Source organism: Salvelinus alpinus, chromosome 4 (genome assembly GCF_045679555.1).
Source record: "Salvelinus alpinus chromosome 4, SLU_Salpinus.1, whole genome shotgun sequence".
Classification (NCBI taxonomy): Eukaryota; Metazoa; Chordata; class Actinopteri; order Salmoniformes; family Salmonidae; genus Salvelinus; species Salvelinus alpinus.
In genome coordinates, this window is record NC_092089.1 from 7281397 (window position 1) to 7295840 (window position 14444).

General features: G+C 44.7%; 1 protein-coding gene across 3 annotated transcripts; it reads right to left on the bottom strand.

The window, feature by feature from the left end:
* Positions 1 to 175: 175 nt before the first annotated feature.
* Positions 176 to 14208, bottom strand: ptpn2a (protein tyrosine phosphatase non-receptor type 2a). Of its 3 annotated transcripts, XM_071395612.1 has the most exons (9): positions 13981 to 14208; positions 11201 to 11291; positions 10964 to 11064; positions 10194 to 10292; positions 5993 to 6130; positions 5701 to 5910; positions 4889 to 5050; positions 3757 to 4505; positions 176 to 3506 (listed from the first exon to the last, which is right to left on the bottom strand). In XM_071395612.1, exons 1-9 carry the CDS (start codon positions 14035 to 14037, stop codon positions 3317 to 3319), a joined length of 1797 nt encoding a protein of 598 aa, XP_071251713.1. In that variant the 5' UTR covers positions 14038 to 14208; the 3' UTR covers positions 176 to 3316. The 3 variants fall into 3 exon arrangements, with proteins under 3 accessions (XP_071251713.1, XP_071251714.1, XP_071251715.1); XM_071395613.1 differs by lacking the exons at positions 10964 to 11064; positions 11201 to 11291; positions 13981 to 14208 and adding an exon at positions 10708 to 10909; XM_071395614.1 differs by lacking the exons at positions 10964 to 11064; positions 11201 to 11291; positions 13981 to 14208 and adding an exon at positions 10515 to 10563.
* Positions 14209 to 14444: the final 236 nt, after the last annotated feature.

A 14444-nucleotide genomic window follows, 5' to 3' on the forward strand; every position in this document is an offset into this window, starting at 1 on the left:
TATTATTTGTTTGGGCTTCTTGTGGTCAATTTGCAAACCTCGCTTACATTTGTATACAATCACATCTCTCCCCCTCTCCCTCTCCCTCTCCCTCTAAATAAACATGTGATTTCAGTTCCCTCTAAGACCTGTGTAGAAGCATCACTGATTGAAAACAGATCAACTCATAAACATGCACGGTTAGAAAAAATACATTTTATTGAACAAGTTCAGGATGTTTTTCAGAACATCAGTCGTGTTCTAACTGCAGCTCCACAGTGACACAAACCTCCCCTGAATCTCATAATCTCATGGGAAACAACAAACAAATGGAATGTGATGGTCCACGCTGTTCTGAGGCGCCAGTATTTAACTGAGGCGCCAGTATTTACTGAGGCGCCAGTATGTACTGAGGCGCCAGTATGTACTGAGGCGCCAGTATGTACTGAGGCGCCAGTATGTACTGAGGCGCCAGTATGTACTGAGGCGCCAGTATGTACTGAGGCGCCAGTATGTACTGAGGCGCCAGTATGTACTGAGGCGCCAGTATGTACTGAGGCGCCAGTATGTACTGAGGCGCCAGTATTTAACTGAGGCCCAGTATTTACTGAGGCCCAGTATTCCCTGCCTAAACCCTAACCAATGGTGGAGGATCGTCCAGTGTATCACAATGTTTGAGTCACAAATGGCACCCTTTTCCCTATACAGTGCACTACTATTGACCAGAGCCCTATGGCACCCTATTCCCTATATAGTGCACTACTTTAGACCAGAGCCCTATGGCACCCTATTCCCTATATAGTGCACTACGTTAGACCAGAGCCCTATGGCACCCTATTCCCTATATAGTGCACTACTTTAGACCAGAGCCCTATGGCACCCTATTCCCTATATAGTGCACTACTTTAGACCAGAGCCCTTTGCAAAAGTAGTGCACTATAAAGAGAATAGGGCACCTTTAAGAACGTAACCAACGAGTCATTCTATCACGAGGACTTCGTACCTAGGAGGACTCTAAGAAGACCACCTCATCCTAGGTTAGTACATGCTAACAACACATTTGGTATGCGACTGTGGGCCACACAACCATACATTCTGATTTGAGTTATTCACACGGTTTATTTTTGATCAACAGTATTACAGGACAATGACCATTCAGGGTATATGAAGTCAACTCTGTCCTGCTGTCCTAAGAGCAAACAGCGTGCTCCATTCCCCTAGCACGTTACTATGGAAACCCTGGGATTATCCTAAAAGGCACATTCAAGTATTGTGGTGGTGGGGGGGGGGGTTTAAAAGCAACAAACTAAAAGATATATCCACCATCATATTGTCACCTAGCTTGCTTGCTTTCAACAACATTCATTTCCTTAACCTTGGGACTGGCACGTGCTTTGACCAAACCTGCTGCAACACACAGAGGAGTTTCTCTGTCCCTGCCGCAACAGAGACCAAGGCAACTGTTACACATCACTTCTCCTTACTGTCTGCTGGGCATCAGTCAGCCAGCCAGTCAGCCAGGTCAGTCAGTATCAGATGAATAATACTACAACTAAATAAAACAAACTCAGGTTACCAAAGCTTGTCATATCAGATATAACCTCAGAAGCAGACTTTGCACAAGCTCGCTAAGTGAGAAGTCCACCAGTAGAGATATCCTGACTATGGATCAGCTGCCAGTAGAACGAACCCAGCCAGTGGGTCGGTAGGTAGAGACCAGACTAACGGACCACGTGGAACCGGCTGTATGGATCAGCTGCCAGTAGAACAGAACCCAGCCAGTGGGTCGGTAGGTAGAGACCAGACTAACGGACCACGTGGAACCGGCTGTATGGATCAGCTGCCAGTAGAACAGAACCCAGCCAGTGGGTCGGTAGGTAGAGACCAGACTAACGGACCACGTGGAACCCGCTGTATGGATCAGCTGCCAGTAGAACAGAACCCAGCCAGTGGGTCGGTAGGTAGAGACCAGACTAACGGACCACGTGGAACCCGCTGTATGGATCCGGTCCACAACATCTCACCTTTTGTTCGGTTTCATATTTTAAAGAAAAGTGAATGAATTCATTCATGTTGAACCATATAGAGAGCACGTGACCCAAATAGTTCAGACCAAACTCTGCCCGGTCCGGGCCCTGCTGACACAACGGAAGAACCGTTCAGACCAAACTCTGCCCGGTCCGGGCCCTGCTGACACAACGGAGGAACCGTGTCTGGTCTGGAACACGTCAAAGCACCATCAGCATTATGAGGAACCGAGTCTGTTGTTGGTTAGAGAACAGCTCTACTGTTGACCTCTGTGTTCCTGTTGCACTGTGAGCTCTATGAGAGGACCAACAAAAAAAAAGGTGAAACACAGCCTTTGAATTGCTTCATGTGAAATATGTACATCAATCAAATCAAAGAAACAATCTGACCTTTTAAAATGAAATAAAAAAAGAATGAAAGAAAAGGAAAAAGGTCAAGAAGATTTTGTTGTTTTGTACTAAGCCTTTTGCACATGATGTCTGTTGCTGCTGCATGGGGGGGGGGGGTCAGACAGTATATTCACCAGGAGCTGCTGCATAGGGGGGGGGGGGGGGTCAGACAGAATATTCACCAGGAGCTGCTGCATGGGGGGGGGGTCTCAAACAGTATATTCACCAGGAGCTGCTGCATGGGGGGGGGGGGGGTCAGACAGTATATTCACCAGGTGCTGCTGCATGGGGGTGGGGGGGGGGGTCAGACAGTATATTCACCAGGTGCTGCTAACTGGAGCACCAACAGCCTGAGAGAAGATGCTACCATGAAGATTTTTTAACAAGAACCAAAATATAAACACGGGACGGTTTGATCTAGTGCTCTGACCTTTTCCACCAGGGTTGAGCTCAACACCATTTCAATACCATTTCAATTCAGAAAGTAGAACAAAATTTTAAAAAAATTAAATCATTGAAATAAAGCTTGAAGAGAATTGGTGTACTTCCTGAATTGACAGGAATCAAAATGGAATTGACCCCAACCTTGGTTTTGACCTGTAGAAATAAATACCCCTGTTATGCACAAACAGACCATGAGAATGTACCTTACAGAGAGAGAGAGGGGTACCGTGTCCCAGGTACTGGTGCAACAAAGAAGAGAGGGAGGGGGTATCACTGGGAGAAGAGCAAAAACCACCACTAGCCCCAAGGCCACGGCAGTTCAGACAGAGGGAGGGGGTATCACTGGGAGAAGAGCCAAACCACCACTAGCCCCAAGGCCACGGCAGTTCAGACAGAGGGAGGGGGTATCACTGGGAGAAGAGCCAAAACCACCACTAGCCCCAACGCCACGGCAGTTCAGACAGAGGGAGGGGGTATCACTGGGAGAAGAGCCAAACCACCACTAGCCCCAAGGCCACGGCAGCTCCAGCCCCCATGTTGAGCAGGATAGGCCTCCAGTACAGCCAGCGCTCTCTCTGCCTCTCTGTGTCCGTCAGTCTCTGTTTCATCAGGTGAAGCTTCTGGGTCGTGCTGGCGATACGCTCCTCCCTGCATCTCTTCCTCAGACTGGAATCAGATAATAACATGAGGGTTTCATTACATGGTTAGAGAGGTCTGGATGGGTCCTAATTGAAAGCCATCTAAACATGTCTGGAAGGGTCCTAATTGAAAGCCATCTAAACATGTCTGGAAGGGTCCTAATTGAAAGCCATCTAAACAGTCTGCCCGGCACTAAAGGCCCACAGCTTCAGCAGGAGGAGTTAAGCAGACAGTAGAAAGAAGCAGGAGAGGGGAAGACACCTCGAGGTTTACTGACCATGGCACCTCCGCCAGGTCCTTCTCTGAGCTGTCTGGATCTGTCCTGTCTCCTGACGTCCGGTCCTCTCTGGACAACGCCACAGCCTCAGGCTCCACACAGGGCAGTGGCTGGCCGCGGGGCTTTTCTGAGGGACGACTGGGGGACGGGGGGGTGGGGGTGTCTAAAGGCCGTGGCGGGGGTAGAGTGGGGGCGTCTAAAGGCCGTGGCGGGGGTAGAGTGGGGGTGGGGGTGTCTAAAGGCCGTGGTGGGGGTAGAGTGGGGGCGTCTAAAGGCCGTGGCGGGGGTAGAGTGGGGGTGGGGGCGTCTAAAGGCCGTGGCGGGGGTAGAGTGGGGGTGGGGGCGTCTAAAGGCTGTGGCGGGGGTAGAGTGGGGGTGGGGGCGTCTAAAGGCCGTGGCGGGGGTAGAGTGGGGGCGTCTAAAGGCCGTGGTGGGGGTAGAGTGGGGGCGTGGGCGTCTAAAGGCCGTGGCGGGGGTAGAGTGGGGGTGTCTAAAGGCCGTGGTGGGGGTAGAGTGGGGGTGTCTAACGGCCGTGGTGGGGGTAGAGGGGGGGTGTCTAAAGGCTGTGGTGGGGGTAGAGTGGGGGTGTCTAAAGGCCGTGGTGGGGGTAGAGGGGGGGCGTGGGCGTCTAAAGGCCGTGGCGGGGGTAGAGTGGGGGTGTCTAAAGGCCGTGGTGGGGGTAGAGTGGGGGCGGGCGGTGATTCACACACTGTCGCTCTGTCCTCTCTGGACAGCTCGCTCCACTGGCTCTGTAGACAGACCAGTACTTAATGACCAACAGCTTCTAAGACAGGACAGTAGTTAATGACGAACAGCTCAGACAGACAGATAGAGCAGTCTCCCATGATGCTCTTGGATCCCTCTAGCTAGCTAGGTGTGTGGTTAGTGTTAGCTGTGTTACCTGTACAGAGCAGTCCCCCATGATGCTCTTGGCTCCCTCCAGCTAGCTAGGTGTGTGGTTAGTGTTAGCGGTGTTACCTGTGCAGAGCAGTCCCCCATGATGCTCTTGGCTCCCTCCAGCTAGCTAGGTGTGTGGTTAGGGTTAGCGGTGTTACCTGTGCAGAGCAGTCACCCATGATGCTCTTGGCTCCCTCCAGCTAGCTAGGTGTGTGGCTAGTGTTAGCGGTGTTACCTGTACAGAGCAGTCCCCCATGATGCTCTTGGCTCCCTCCAGGACAGCCCTGTAGGAGAAACGTAGCTGGTCAGGAGTCTGGATCAGACCCATCCGGTACTCCCTCATGTCCAGCAGAACCCTCTGGATGTCCACTGACGACGGGTCCTTCCTCTTGTCCATCTGGACGGGAGAGAGAGAGAGAATGACTTGACCTTCAACATCAGGGACAAGTGAAGACTGGCTGTTCTACATAATGCTGAACAGTGAATTTAGACTGGAGACATAGCCCATCTGTAAATAGCCCACCCAACTACCTCATCCCCATATTGTTATTTATTTTTTGCTCCTTTGCACCCCAGTATCTCTACTTGCACATTCATCTTCTGCACATCTATCACTCCAGTGTTAATTGCTAAATTGTAATTATTTCACCTTTATGGCCTATTTATTGCCTTACCTCCCTACTCTTACTACATTTGCACACACTGTATATAGACTTTTCTATTGTGTTATTTGACTGTACGTTTGTTTATGTGTAACTCCGTGTTGTTGTTTGTGTCGCACTGCTTTGCTTTATCTTGGCCAGGTCGCAGTTGTAAATGAGAACTTGTTCTCAACTGGCCTACCTGGTTAAATAAAGGTGAAATAAAAATAAAATAAAATAAAATACAGTTTGACCAGGAGCTGATGTGAAACACCAAGTAGTGAAGCCTTGTCTGAGACAGAATCTCCTGTGTCTGTAGCGGGAACAAGCTGAATGTCCAAGTACAGCCCCTGAACAGGAGTAGGGCATTCAATTTCAATGTAAAAACAGGAAGTATTGATGTTACCAGGATGAGACACGTGTCAACCAATGAGAAGGTCCCCGAGCGTCCAATCCCAGCGCTGCAGTGGACCACGGAGGGCCCGTGCTCCGTCCCCAATGAGCCAGACTCCCGCACCTTGACCAGGAAGTTGAGGAAAGAGGCCGGGGATTCTGGGACGCCAAAGTCAGGCCAGGTGGTGTAGTGAAAGTGGTATATCTCTCTGGTTCCTCCTGTCTGGACAAAAGGCATGTGATTTTATTACAGTGACTGTGTTAACTTCCTCATGACACAGAGTCCGTGGAGAAGCAGAGCTCACCTCTGTGTTCCTCAGCTCCAACACTCGTATGATGTAGTAGGACTTGTCCTCTTCCTTCACGAGCGTCACAACGAACCCCGTGTCAGTGTAAGACAGCTGGTGTTCCTCAGCTGTAGGCCAGTACTGAGCACACTTCTCCTGTTGGGGGGGGGACAATACATCAGTCAGTCTGTCCCTCAGCTGTAGTACTGAGCACACTTCTCCTGTTGGGGGGGGACAATACATCAGTCAGTCTGTCCCTCAGCTGTAGTACTGAGCACACTTCTCCTGTTGGGGGGGGACAATACATCAGTCAGTCTGTCCCCCAGTGGGACAATACATCAGTCAGTCTGTCCCTCAGCTGTAGTACTGAGGACACTTCTCCTGTTGGGGGGGGACAATACATCAGTCAGTCAGTCTGTCTCTCAGGGGGACAATACATCAGTCAGTCTGTCTCTCAGGGGGACAATACATTAGTGATTAGCCCAACCTGAACACCTGATGGGATGGCTAACTAGCTACTGCAGCTCCCTGGTCTATCTGTGCATGATGATCACAGTACCCTGGACAGAGATACAATGAACCGCGGTGTGTTGGTCCACACTTGGTGTAGTGGCCTAGAGTGTGGTGGAAACCTAAAGCACAGGCTTGTCTGTCAGAGAGGGATGCCAACCCCTTCTCTAGGATTCTGTTCAGCATTATAACATGTACGCTACTTACAGATCCCTTCTCTAGGATTCTGTTCAGCATTATAACATGTAGGCTACTTACAGACCCCTTCTCTACGATTCTGTTCAGCATTATAACATGTATGTAGGCTACTTACAGATCCCTTCTCTAGGATTCTGTTCAGCAGTATAACATGTAGGCTACTTACAGATCCCTTCTCTATGATTCTGTTCAGCATTATAACATGTAGGCTACTTACAGATCCCTTCTCTGGGATTCTGTTCAGCATTATAACATGTAGGCTACTTACAGATCCCTTCTCTAGGATTCTGTTCCGCATTATAACATGTAGGCTACTTACAGATCCCTTCTCTGGGATTCTGTTCTGCATTATAACATGTAGGCTACTTACAGATCCCTTCTCTAGGATTCTGTTCAGCATTATAACATGTAGGCTACTTACAGATCCCTTCTCTAGGATTCTGTTCAGCATTATAACATGTAGGCTACTTACAGATCCCTTCTCTAGGATTCTGTTCAGCATTATAACATGTAGGCTACTTACAGATCCCTTCTCTAGGATTCTGTTCAGCATTATAACATGTATGTAGGCTACTTACAGATCCCTTCTCTATGATTCTGTTCAGCATTATAACATGTAGGCTACTTACAGACCCCTTCTCTAGGATTCTGTTCAGCATTATAACATGTAGGCTTACAGATCCCTTCTCTAGGATTCTGTTCAGCATTATAACATGCAGGCTACTTACAGATCCCTTCTCTAGGATTCTGTTCAGCATTATAACATGTAGGCTACTTACAGATCCCTTCTCTAGGATTCTGTTCTGCATTATAACATGTATGTAGGCTACTTACAGATTCCTTCTCTAGGATTCTGTTCTGCATTATAACATGTATGTAGGCTACTTACAGATTCCTTCTCTAGGATTCTGTTCAGCATTATAACATTATGTAGGCTACTTACAATTTCCTTCTCTTGGATTCTGTTCCGCATTATAACATGTAGGCTTACAGATGCCTTCTCTAGGATTCTGTTCCGCATTATAACATGTAGGCTACTTACAGATCCCTTCTCTAGGATTCTGTTCAGCATTATAACATGTAGGCTACTTACAGATCCCTTCTCTAGGATTCTGTTCTGCATTATAACATGTATGTAGGCTACTTACAGATCCCTTCTCTGGGATTCTGTTCAGCATTATAACATGTAGGCTACTTACAGATCCCTTCTCTAGGATTCTGTTCAGCAATATAACATGTAGGCTACTTACAGACCCCTTCTCTACGATTCTGTTCAGCATTATAACATGTATGTAGGCTACTTACAGATCCCTTCTCTAGGATTCTGTTCAGCATTATAACATGTAGGCTACTTACAGATCCCTTCTCTATGATTCTGTTCAGCATTATAACATGTAGGCTACTTACAGATCCCTTCTCTGGGATTCTGTTCAGCATTATAACATGTAGGCTACTTACAGATCCCTTCTCTAGGATTCTGTTCCGCATTATAACATGTAGGCTACTTACAGATCCCTTCTCTAGGATTCTGTTCAGCATTATAACATGTAGGCTACTTACAGATCCCTTCTCTAGGATTCTGTTCAGCATTATAACATGTATGTAGGCTACTTACAGATCCCTTCTCTAGGATTCTGTTCAGCATTATAACATGTAGGCTACTTACAGATCCCTTCTCTAGGATTCTGTTCAGCATTATAACATGTAGGCTACTTACAGACCCCTTCTCTGGGATTCTGTTCAGCATTATAACATGTAGGCTACTTACAGACCCCTTCTCTAGGATTCTGTTCAGCATTATAACATGTATGTAGGCTACTTACAGATCCCTTCTCTAGGATTCTGTTCAGCATTATAACATGTAGGCTACTTACAGACCCCTTCTCTAGGATTCTGTTCAGCATTATAACATGTAGGCTTACAGATCCCTTCTCTAGGATTCTGTTCAGCATTATAACATGTAGGCTACTTACAGATCCCTTCTCTAGGATTCTGTTCAGCATTATAACATGTAGGCTACTTACAGATCCCTTCTCTAGGATTCTGTTCTGCATTATAACATGTATGTAGGCTACTTACAGATTCCTTCTCTAGGATTCTGTTCTGCATTATAACATGTATGTAGGCTACTTACAGATTCCTTCTCTAGGATTCTGTTCAGCATTATAACATTATGTAGGCTACTTACAATTTCCTTCTCTTGGATTCTGTTCCGCATTATAACATGTAGACTTACAGATGCCTTCTCTAGGATTCTGTTCCGCATTATAACATGTAGGCTACTTACAGATCCCTTCTCTAGGATTCTGTTCAGCATTATAACATGTAGGCTACTTACAGATCCCTTCTCTAGGATTCTGTTCTGCATTATAACATGTATGTAGGCTACTTACAGATCCCTTCTCTAGGATTCTGTTCCGCATTATAACATGTATGTAGGCTACTTACAGATCCCTTCTCTAGGATTCTGTTCAGCATTATAACATGTAGGCTACTTACAGATCCCTTCTCTAGGATTCTGTTCAGCATTATAACATGTAGGCTTACAGATGCCTTCTCTAGGATTCTGTTCCGCATTATAACATGTAGGCTACTTACAGATCCCTTCTCTAGGATTCTGTTCCGCATTATAACATGTATGTAGGCTACTTACAGATCCCTTCTCTAGGATTCTGTTCAGCATTATAACATGTAGGCTACTTACAGATCCCTTCTCTAGGATTCTGTTCAGCATTATAACATGTATGTAGGCTACTTACAGATCCCTTCTCTAGGATTCTGTTCCGCATTATAACATGTATGTAGGCTACTTACAGATCCCTTCTCTAGGATTCTGTTCAGCATTATAACATGTAGGCTACTTACAGACCCCTTCTCTAGGATTCTGTTCAGCATTATAACATGTAGGCTTACAGATCCCTTCTCTAGGATTCTGTTCAGCATTATAACATGTATGTAGGCTACTTACAGATTCCTTTTCTAGGATTCTGTTCTGCATTATAACATTATGTAGGCTACTTACAGATCCCTTCTCTAGGATTCTGTTCAGCATTATAACATTATGTAGGCTACTTACAGATTCCTTCTCTAGGATTCTGTTCTGCATTATAACATTATGTTGGCTACTTACAGATCCCTTCTCTGGGATTCTGTTCAGCATTATAACATGTATGTAGGCTACTTACAGATCCCTTCTCTATGATTCTGTTCTGCATTATAACATGTAGTCTACTTACAGATCCCTTCTCTGGGATTCTGTTCAGCATTATAACATGTATGTAGGCTACTTACAGATCCCTTCTCTAGGATTCTGTTCCGCATTATAACATGTATGTAGGCTACTTACAGATTCCTTCTCTAGGATTCTGTTCCGCATTATAACATGTATGTAGGCTACTTACAGATTCCTTCTCTAGGATTCTGTTCCGCATTATAACATGTATGTAGGCTACTTACAGATTCCTTCTCTAGGATTCTGTTCCGCATTATAACATGTATGTAGACTACTTACAGATCCCTTCTCTACGATTCTGTTCAGCATTATAACAGCTTTGGAGTTCTGCTCCCAGACCATCAACCAGAAGTGGCCGCAGGTGTTCTTCAGGGGGCCCTTTGGGAGAAAACACAACACTGCCTCATCACCAACTGAAACACAGACCAACCCTCAAAATGTAGATCCACAAGTCTTAGTACATGTTTAGTGAAAACCTCATTTCAGTGATCAGTACATAATGAATGGAAACGTCTGAGCTACTTGTATGTACTGACCTGAGACAGAATATAGGATCTTTGGGCTTCCTCCACCATGACTAAACTAATTGTATGTACTGACCTGAGACAGAATATAGGATCTTTGAGCTTCCTCAAGCCATGACTAAACTACTTGTATGTACTGACCTGAGACAGAATATAGGATTTTTGGGCTTCGTCCACCATGACTAAACTACTTGTATGTACTCACCTGAGACAGAATATAGGATCTTTGGGCTTCCTCCGCCATGACTAAACTACTTGTATGTACTGACCTGAGACAGAATATAGGATCTTTGAGCTTCCTCCACCATGACTAAACTACTTGTATGTACTGACCTGAGACAGAATATAGGATCTTTGGGCTTCCTCCACCATGACTAAACTACTTGTATGTACTGACCTGAGACAGAATATAGGATCTTTGAGCTTCCTCCACCATGACTAAACTACTTGTATGTACTGACCTGAGACAAAATATAGGATCTTTGAGCTTCCTCCACCATGACTAAACTACTTGTATGTACTGACCTGAGACAGAATATAGGATCTTTGAGCTTCCTCCACAATGACTAAACTTGCATTGATGTAGTCATTTTCAGATTTTTCAAGTTTAACGCGACTGTGATCATCTGAAACCAGAGACAAAAGATATTTAAAATGTGTAAATTAAAACTATTGTGAATCGTCAAGGTGTAAACATTCATCACATTGATGACTAGTGTAGGGTACTTCATGAATGATAGTTGAACAGACAAAAATACTTACAGGGGCTGACATCTCTATATCGGTTTCGATTCTGATTCTCTGGAAGTTTTGCCATCTTATATGAATAGTCGCTGGCTTGGTTTCGGATTTCCTGAGAAAGAACGAGAACAAATACCAGCCAGTGACTGAATTTGATTGTCATTGATCAGGTCAGCTTGCTTCTGGGTAAACCTCTACTATAACTGTCTATAACATATATCCTGTCCCTAGACACTCTACTATAACCCTGTCTATAACATATATCCTGTCCCTAGACCCTCTACTATAACCCTGTCTATAACATATATCCTGTCCCTAGACCCTCTACTATAACCCTGTCTATAACATATATCCTGTCCCCAGACCCTCTACTATAACCCTGTCTATAACATATATCCTGTCCCCAGACCATCTACTATAACCCTGTCTATAACATATATCCTGTCCCCAGACCCTCTACTATAACTGTCTACAACCATATATCCTGTCCCTAGCCCAGACCCTCTACTATAACCCTGTCTATAACATATATCCTGTCCCTAGCCTAGACCCTCTACTATAACTGTCTACAACCATATATCCTGTCCCTAGCCCAGACCCTCTACTATAACCCTGTCTATAACCATATATCCTGTCCCTAGCCTAGACACTCTACTATAACCCTGTCAATAACATATATCCTGTCCCTAGCCTAGACCATCTACTATAACATATATCCTGTCCCTAGCCCATCTACTATATCTGTCTATAACCCTGTGTCCTATCCCTAGCCTAGAACCTCTATAACCCTGCTACTATAATACTAAAAGTAATATAATTGGCCTCAACAGGCCCAACACTGGATTTGACTACATTGTAATGGAATGCAGGCATTCGGATTATAGTCCTCATAATGAAACCAGCTACTGGGACACCGTTGTAATCAACTCACATCCATGACTCTTCACATGTACATATCCATTTCACATGTTTGAAAATTAAATGTTGCCATTATTGATCAGAACATCAGAAATCAGCGATTCAGAAAGATTTCGGGCTACATTCTAACAATTATGTGAATAATTCAACATATTTATATATATCTGGCTCATGTGGTTGTTAATTCTACATCACTATGAACATTTATGGGCATAGTACAATTATATTTCATGCAGGTCCTGTGAAATTGTCCAATAAGACTCCATAGAGTTGTTGGGGCGGCCATATTGGGAAAAGGCTTCTGTGGGGTTAATGGTGTGAATTCTGTGACGGCCCTGTAAATACAAATCCCTTTAAACACCTGTTCTAGCTGTGTGTGAATTCTGTGAAGGCCCTGTAAATACAAATCCCTTTAAACACCTGTTCTAGCTGTGTGTGAATTCTGTGACGGCCCTGTAAATACAAATCCCTTTAAACACCTGTTCTAGCTGTGTGTGAATTCTGTGACGGCCCTGTAAATACAAATCCCTTTAAACACCTGTTCTAGCTGTGTGTGAATTCTGTGACGGCCCTGTAAATACAAATCCCTTTAAACACCTGTTCTAGCTGTGTGTGAATTCTGTGACGGCCCTGTAAATACAAATCCCTTTAAACACCTGTTCTAGCTGTGTGTGAATTCTGTGACGGCCCTGTAAATACAAATCCCTTTAAACACCTGTTCTAGCTGTGTGTGAATTCTGTGACGGCCCTGTAAATACAAATCCCTTTAAACACCTGTTCTAGCTGTGTGTGAATTCTGTGACGGCCCTGTAAATACAAATCCCTTTAAACACCTGTTCTAGCTGTGTGTGTGAGCAACTTGGTGATTCTATAACCAAAGTCACATTTCAAAAACATAGCTGCCCCATTACAATGGCACCTTTATGGGCGATTTATAAACAATAGTTGTTGTTGGTGCTTTCAAAGTTGGTTACATTATATATGAAATTGGAAAGGTAATTTCATGACCTTTCAGAACCACTTGTCAGATAGGGTTTCCTTTTTTAAACCCATTTATACAAGTCATTCTGATATGTACACTAGAGGTCTGTTGACCGGAACATTCTGAAAATATGTCTGATGGATAACTGTGAATCTAAGCTTTCCAATTATATATATGATTAAAAGGTTATAAGTGAGCAATACCTTGTTGTCTACTGACATTGTTTGTCATAGTAAAATCCCTATTGGAAAAATTAACGGGATAAAACAAACTGTGATAACACACAGAAAGCTACCGTTGCTACACTGCTATCACACATGTTTCAACTCTAGGGATATAAACCTTCAACAGAATCGTTGACCCAAGTGAGCTGACTGGCCCCCTGGCTCATGGACTACTAGCGTGCATGTAAATGCATGAAAAATAAATCAAACATGAACTATAACACTCTCATAATAACTAGAATTAGAAAACAGGACTGTGTGTTCCTTGTGGCCGAGAAGCTGGTTATATAGGTTGTTAACTTGTTCTAGACATCCACTTCACAGTAATCTGCCCAGTTTCCTAGACATGGCATTGGCAACACATGCGCACATATTATTTCAGGAAGTCTTTGCGACTTCTCAGAAACAGGCTAGCCAGCTAATGTTGATGCACGTTTTCCGGAAGTCTGAGTCTTTTCCTGTAAAGCTTAGTTTATCTTTCAGGATGAACACCAATTTGACTAGTATTATCCATTCAATATACCGTTAAAATTACATAGTTTGGGCTAGCTAGTATGATGGATAATGTGCATAATTGCTAGCTGGTAACCGGCAGATAGCTAGCCTATTTAGTTAGCAACATAGCTAACGTTTGCTAGGTTAGCAACCAAAAATAACACATTGAATGACCAACTTACATTATAAAGGTTTTGCCACTGCCCAGACGAATCTATTTCCTCAAACTGTTGATCCATTTTGGTATTGCTATTTCTGTCTTGCGAAAATAGTCTGAATGTTATCGTTGTCAAAGGTGAGTTAGCTGGCTAGCCCCAACTGACAGCCATCTACGGCGGAGAGTCAGCCAACTGTGTGTGGGGGGGTATCTACGTCATCTACGCCAGGGGTTCCCAAACTCGGTCCTGGGTGCCGGTTTTGGTTGTTGCTCTAACGCGACACAGCTGATTCAAATAATCAAAGCTTGATTATGAGTTGGTTATTTTAATCAGCCATAACGTACACCCAGGACGGAGGTTGGGAAACCCCAGACCCTTTTTTATTTAGTTTTTATTTCACCTTTATTTAACCAGGTAGGCTGGTTGAGAACATGTTCTCATTTACAGTTGCGACCTGCCCAAGATAAAGCAAAGCAGTGCGACACAAA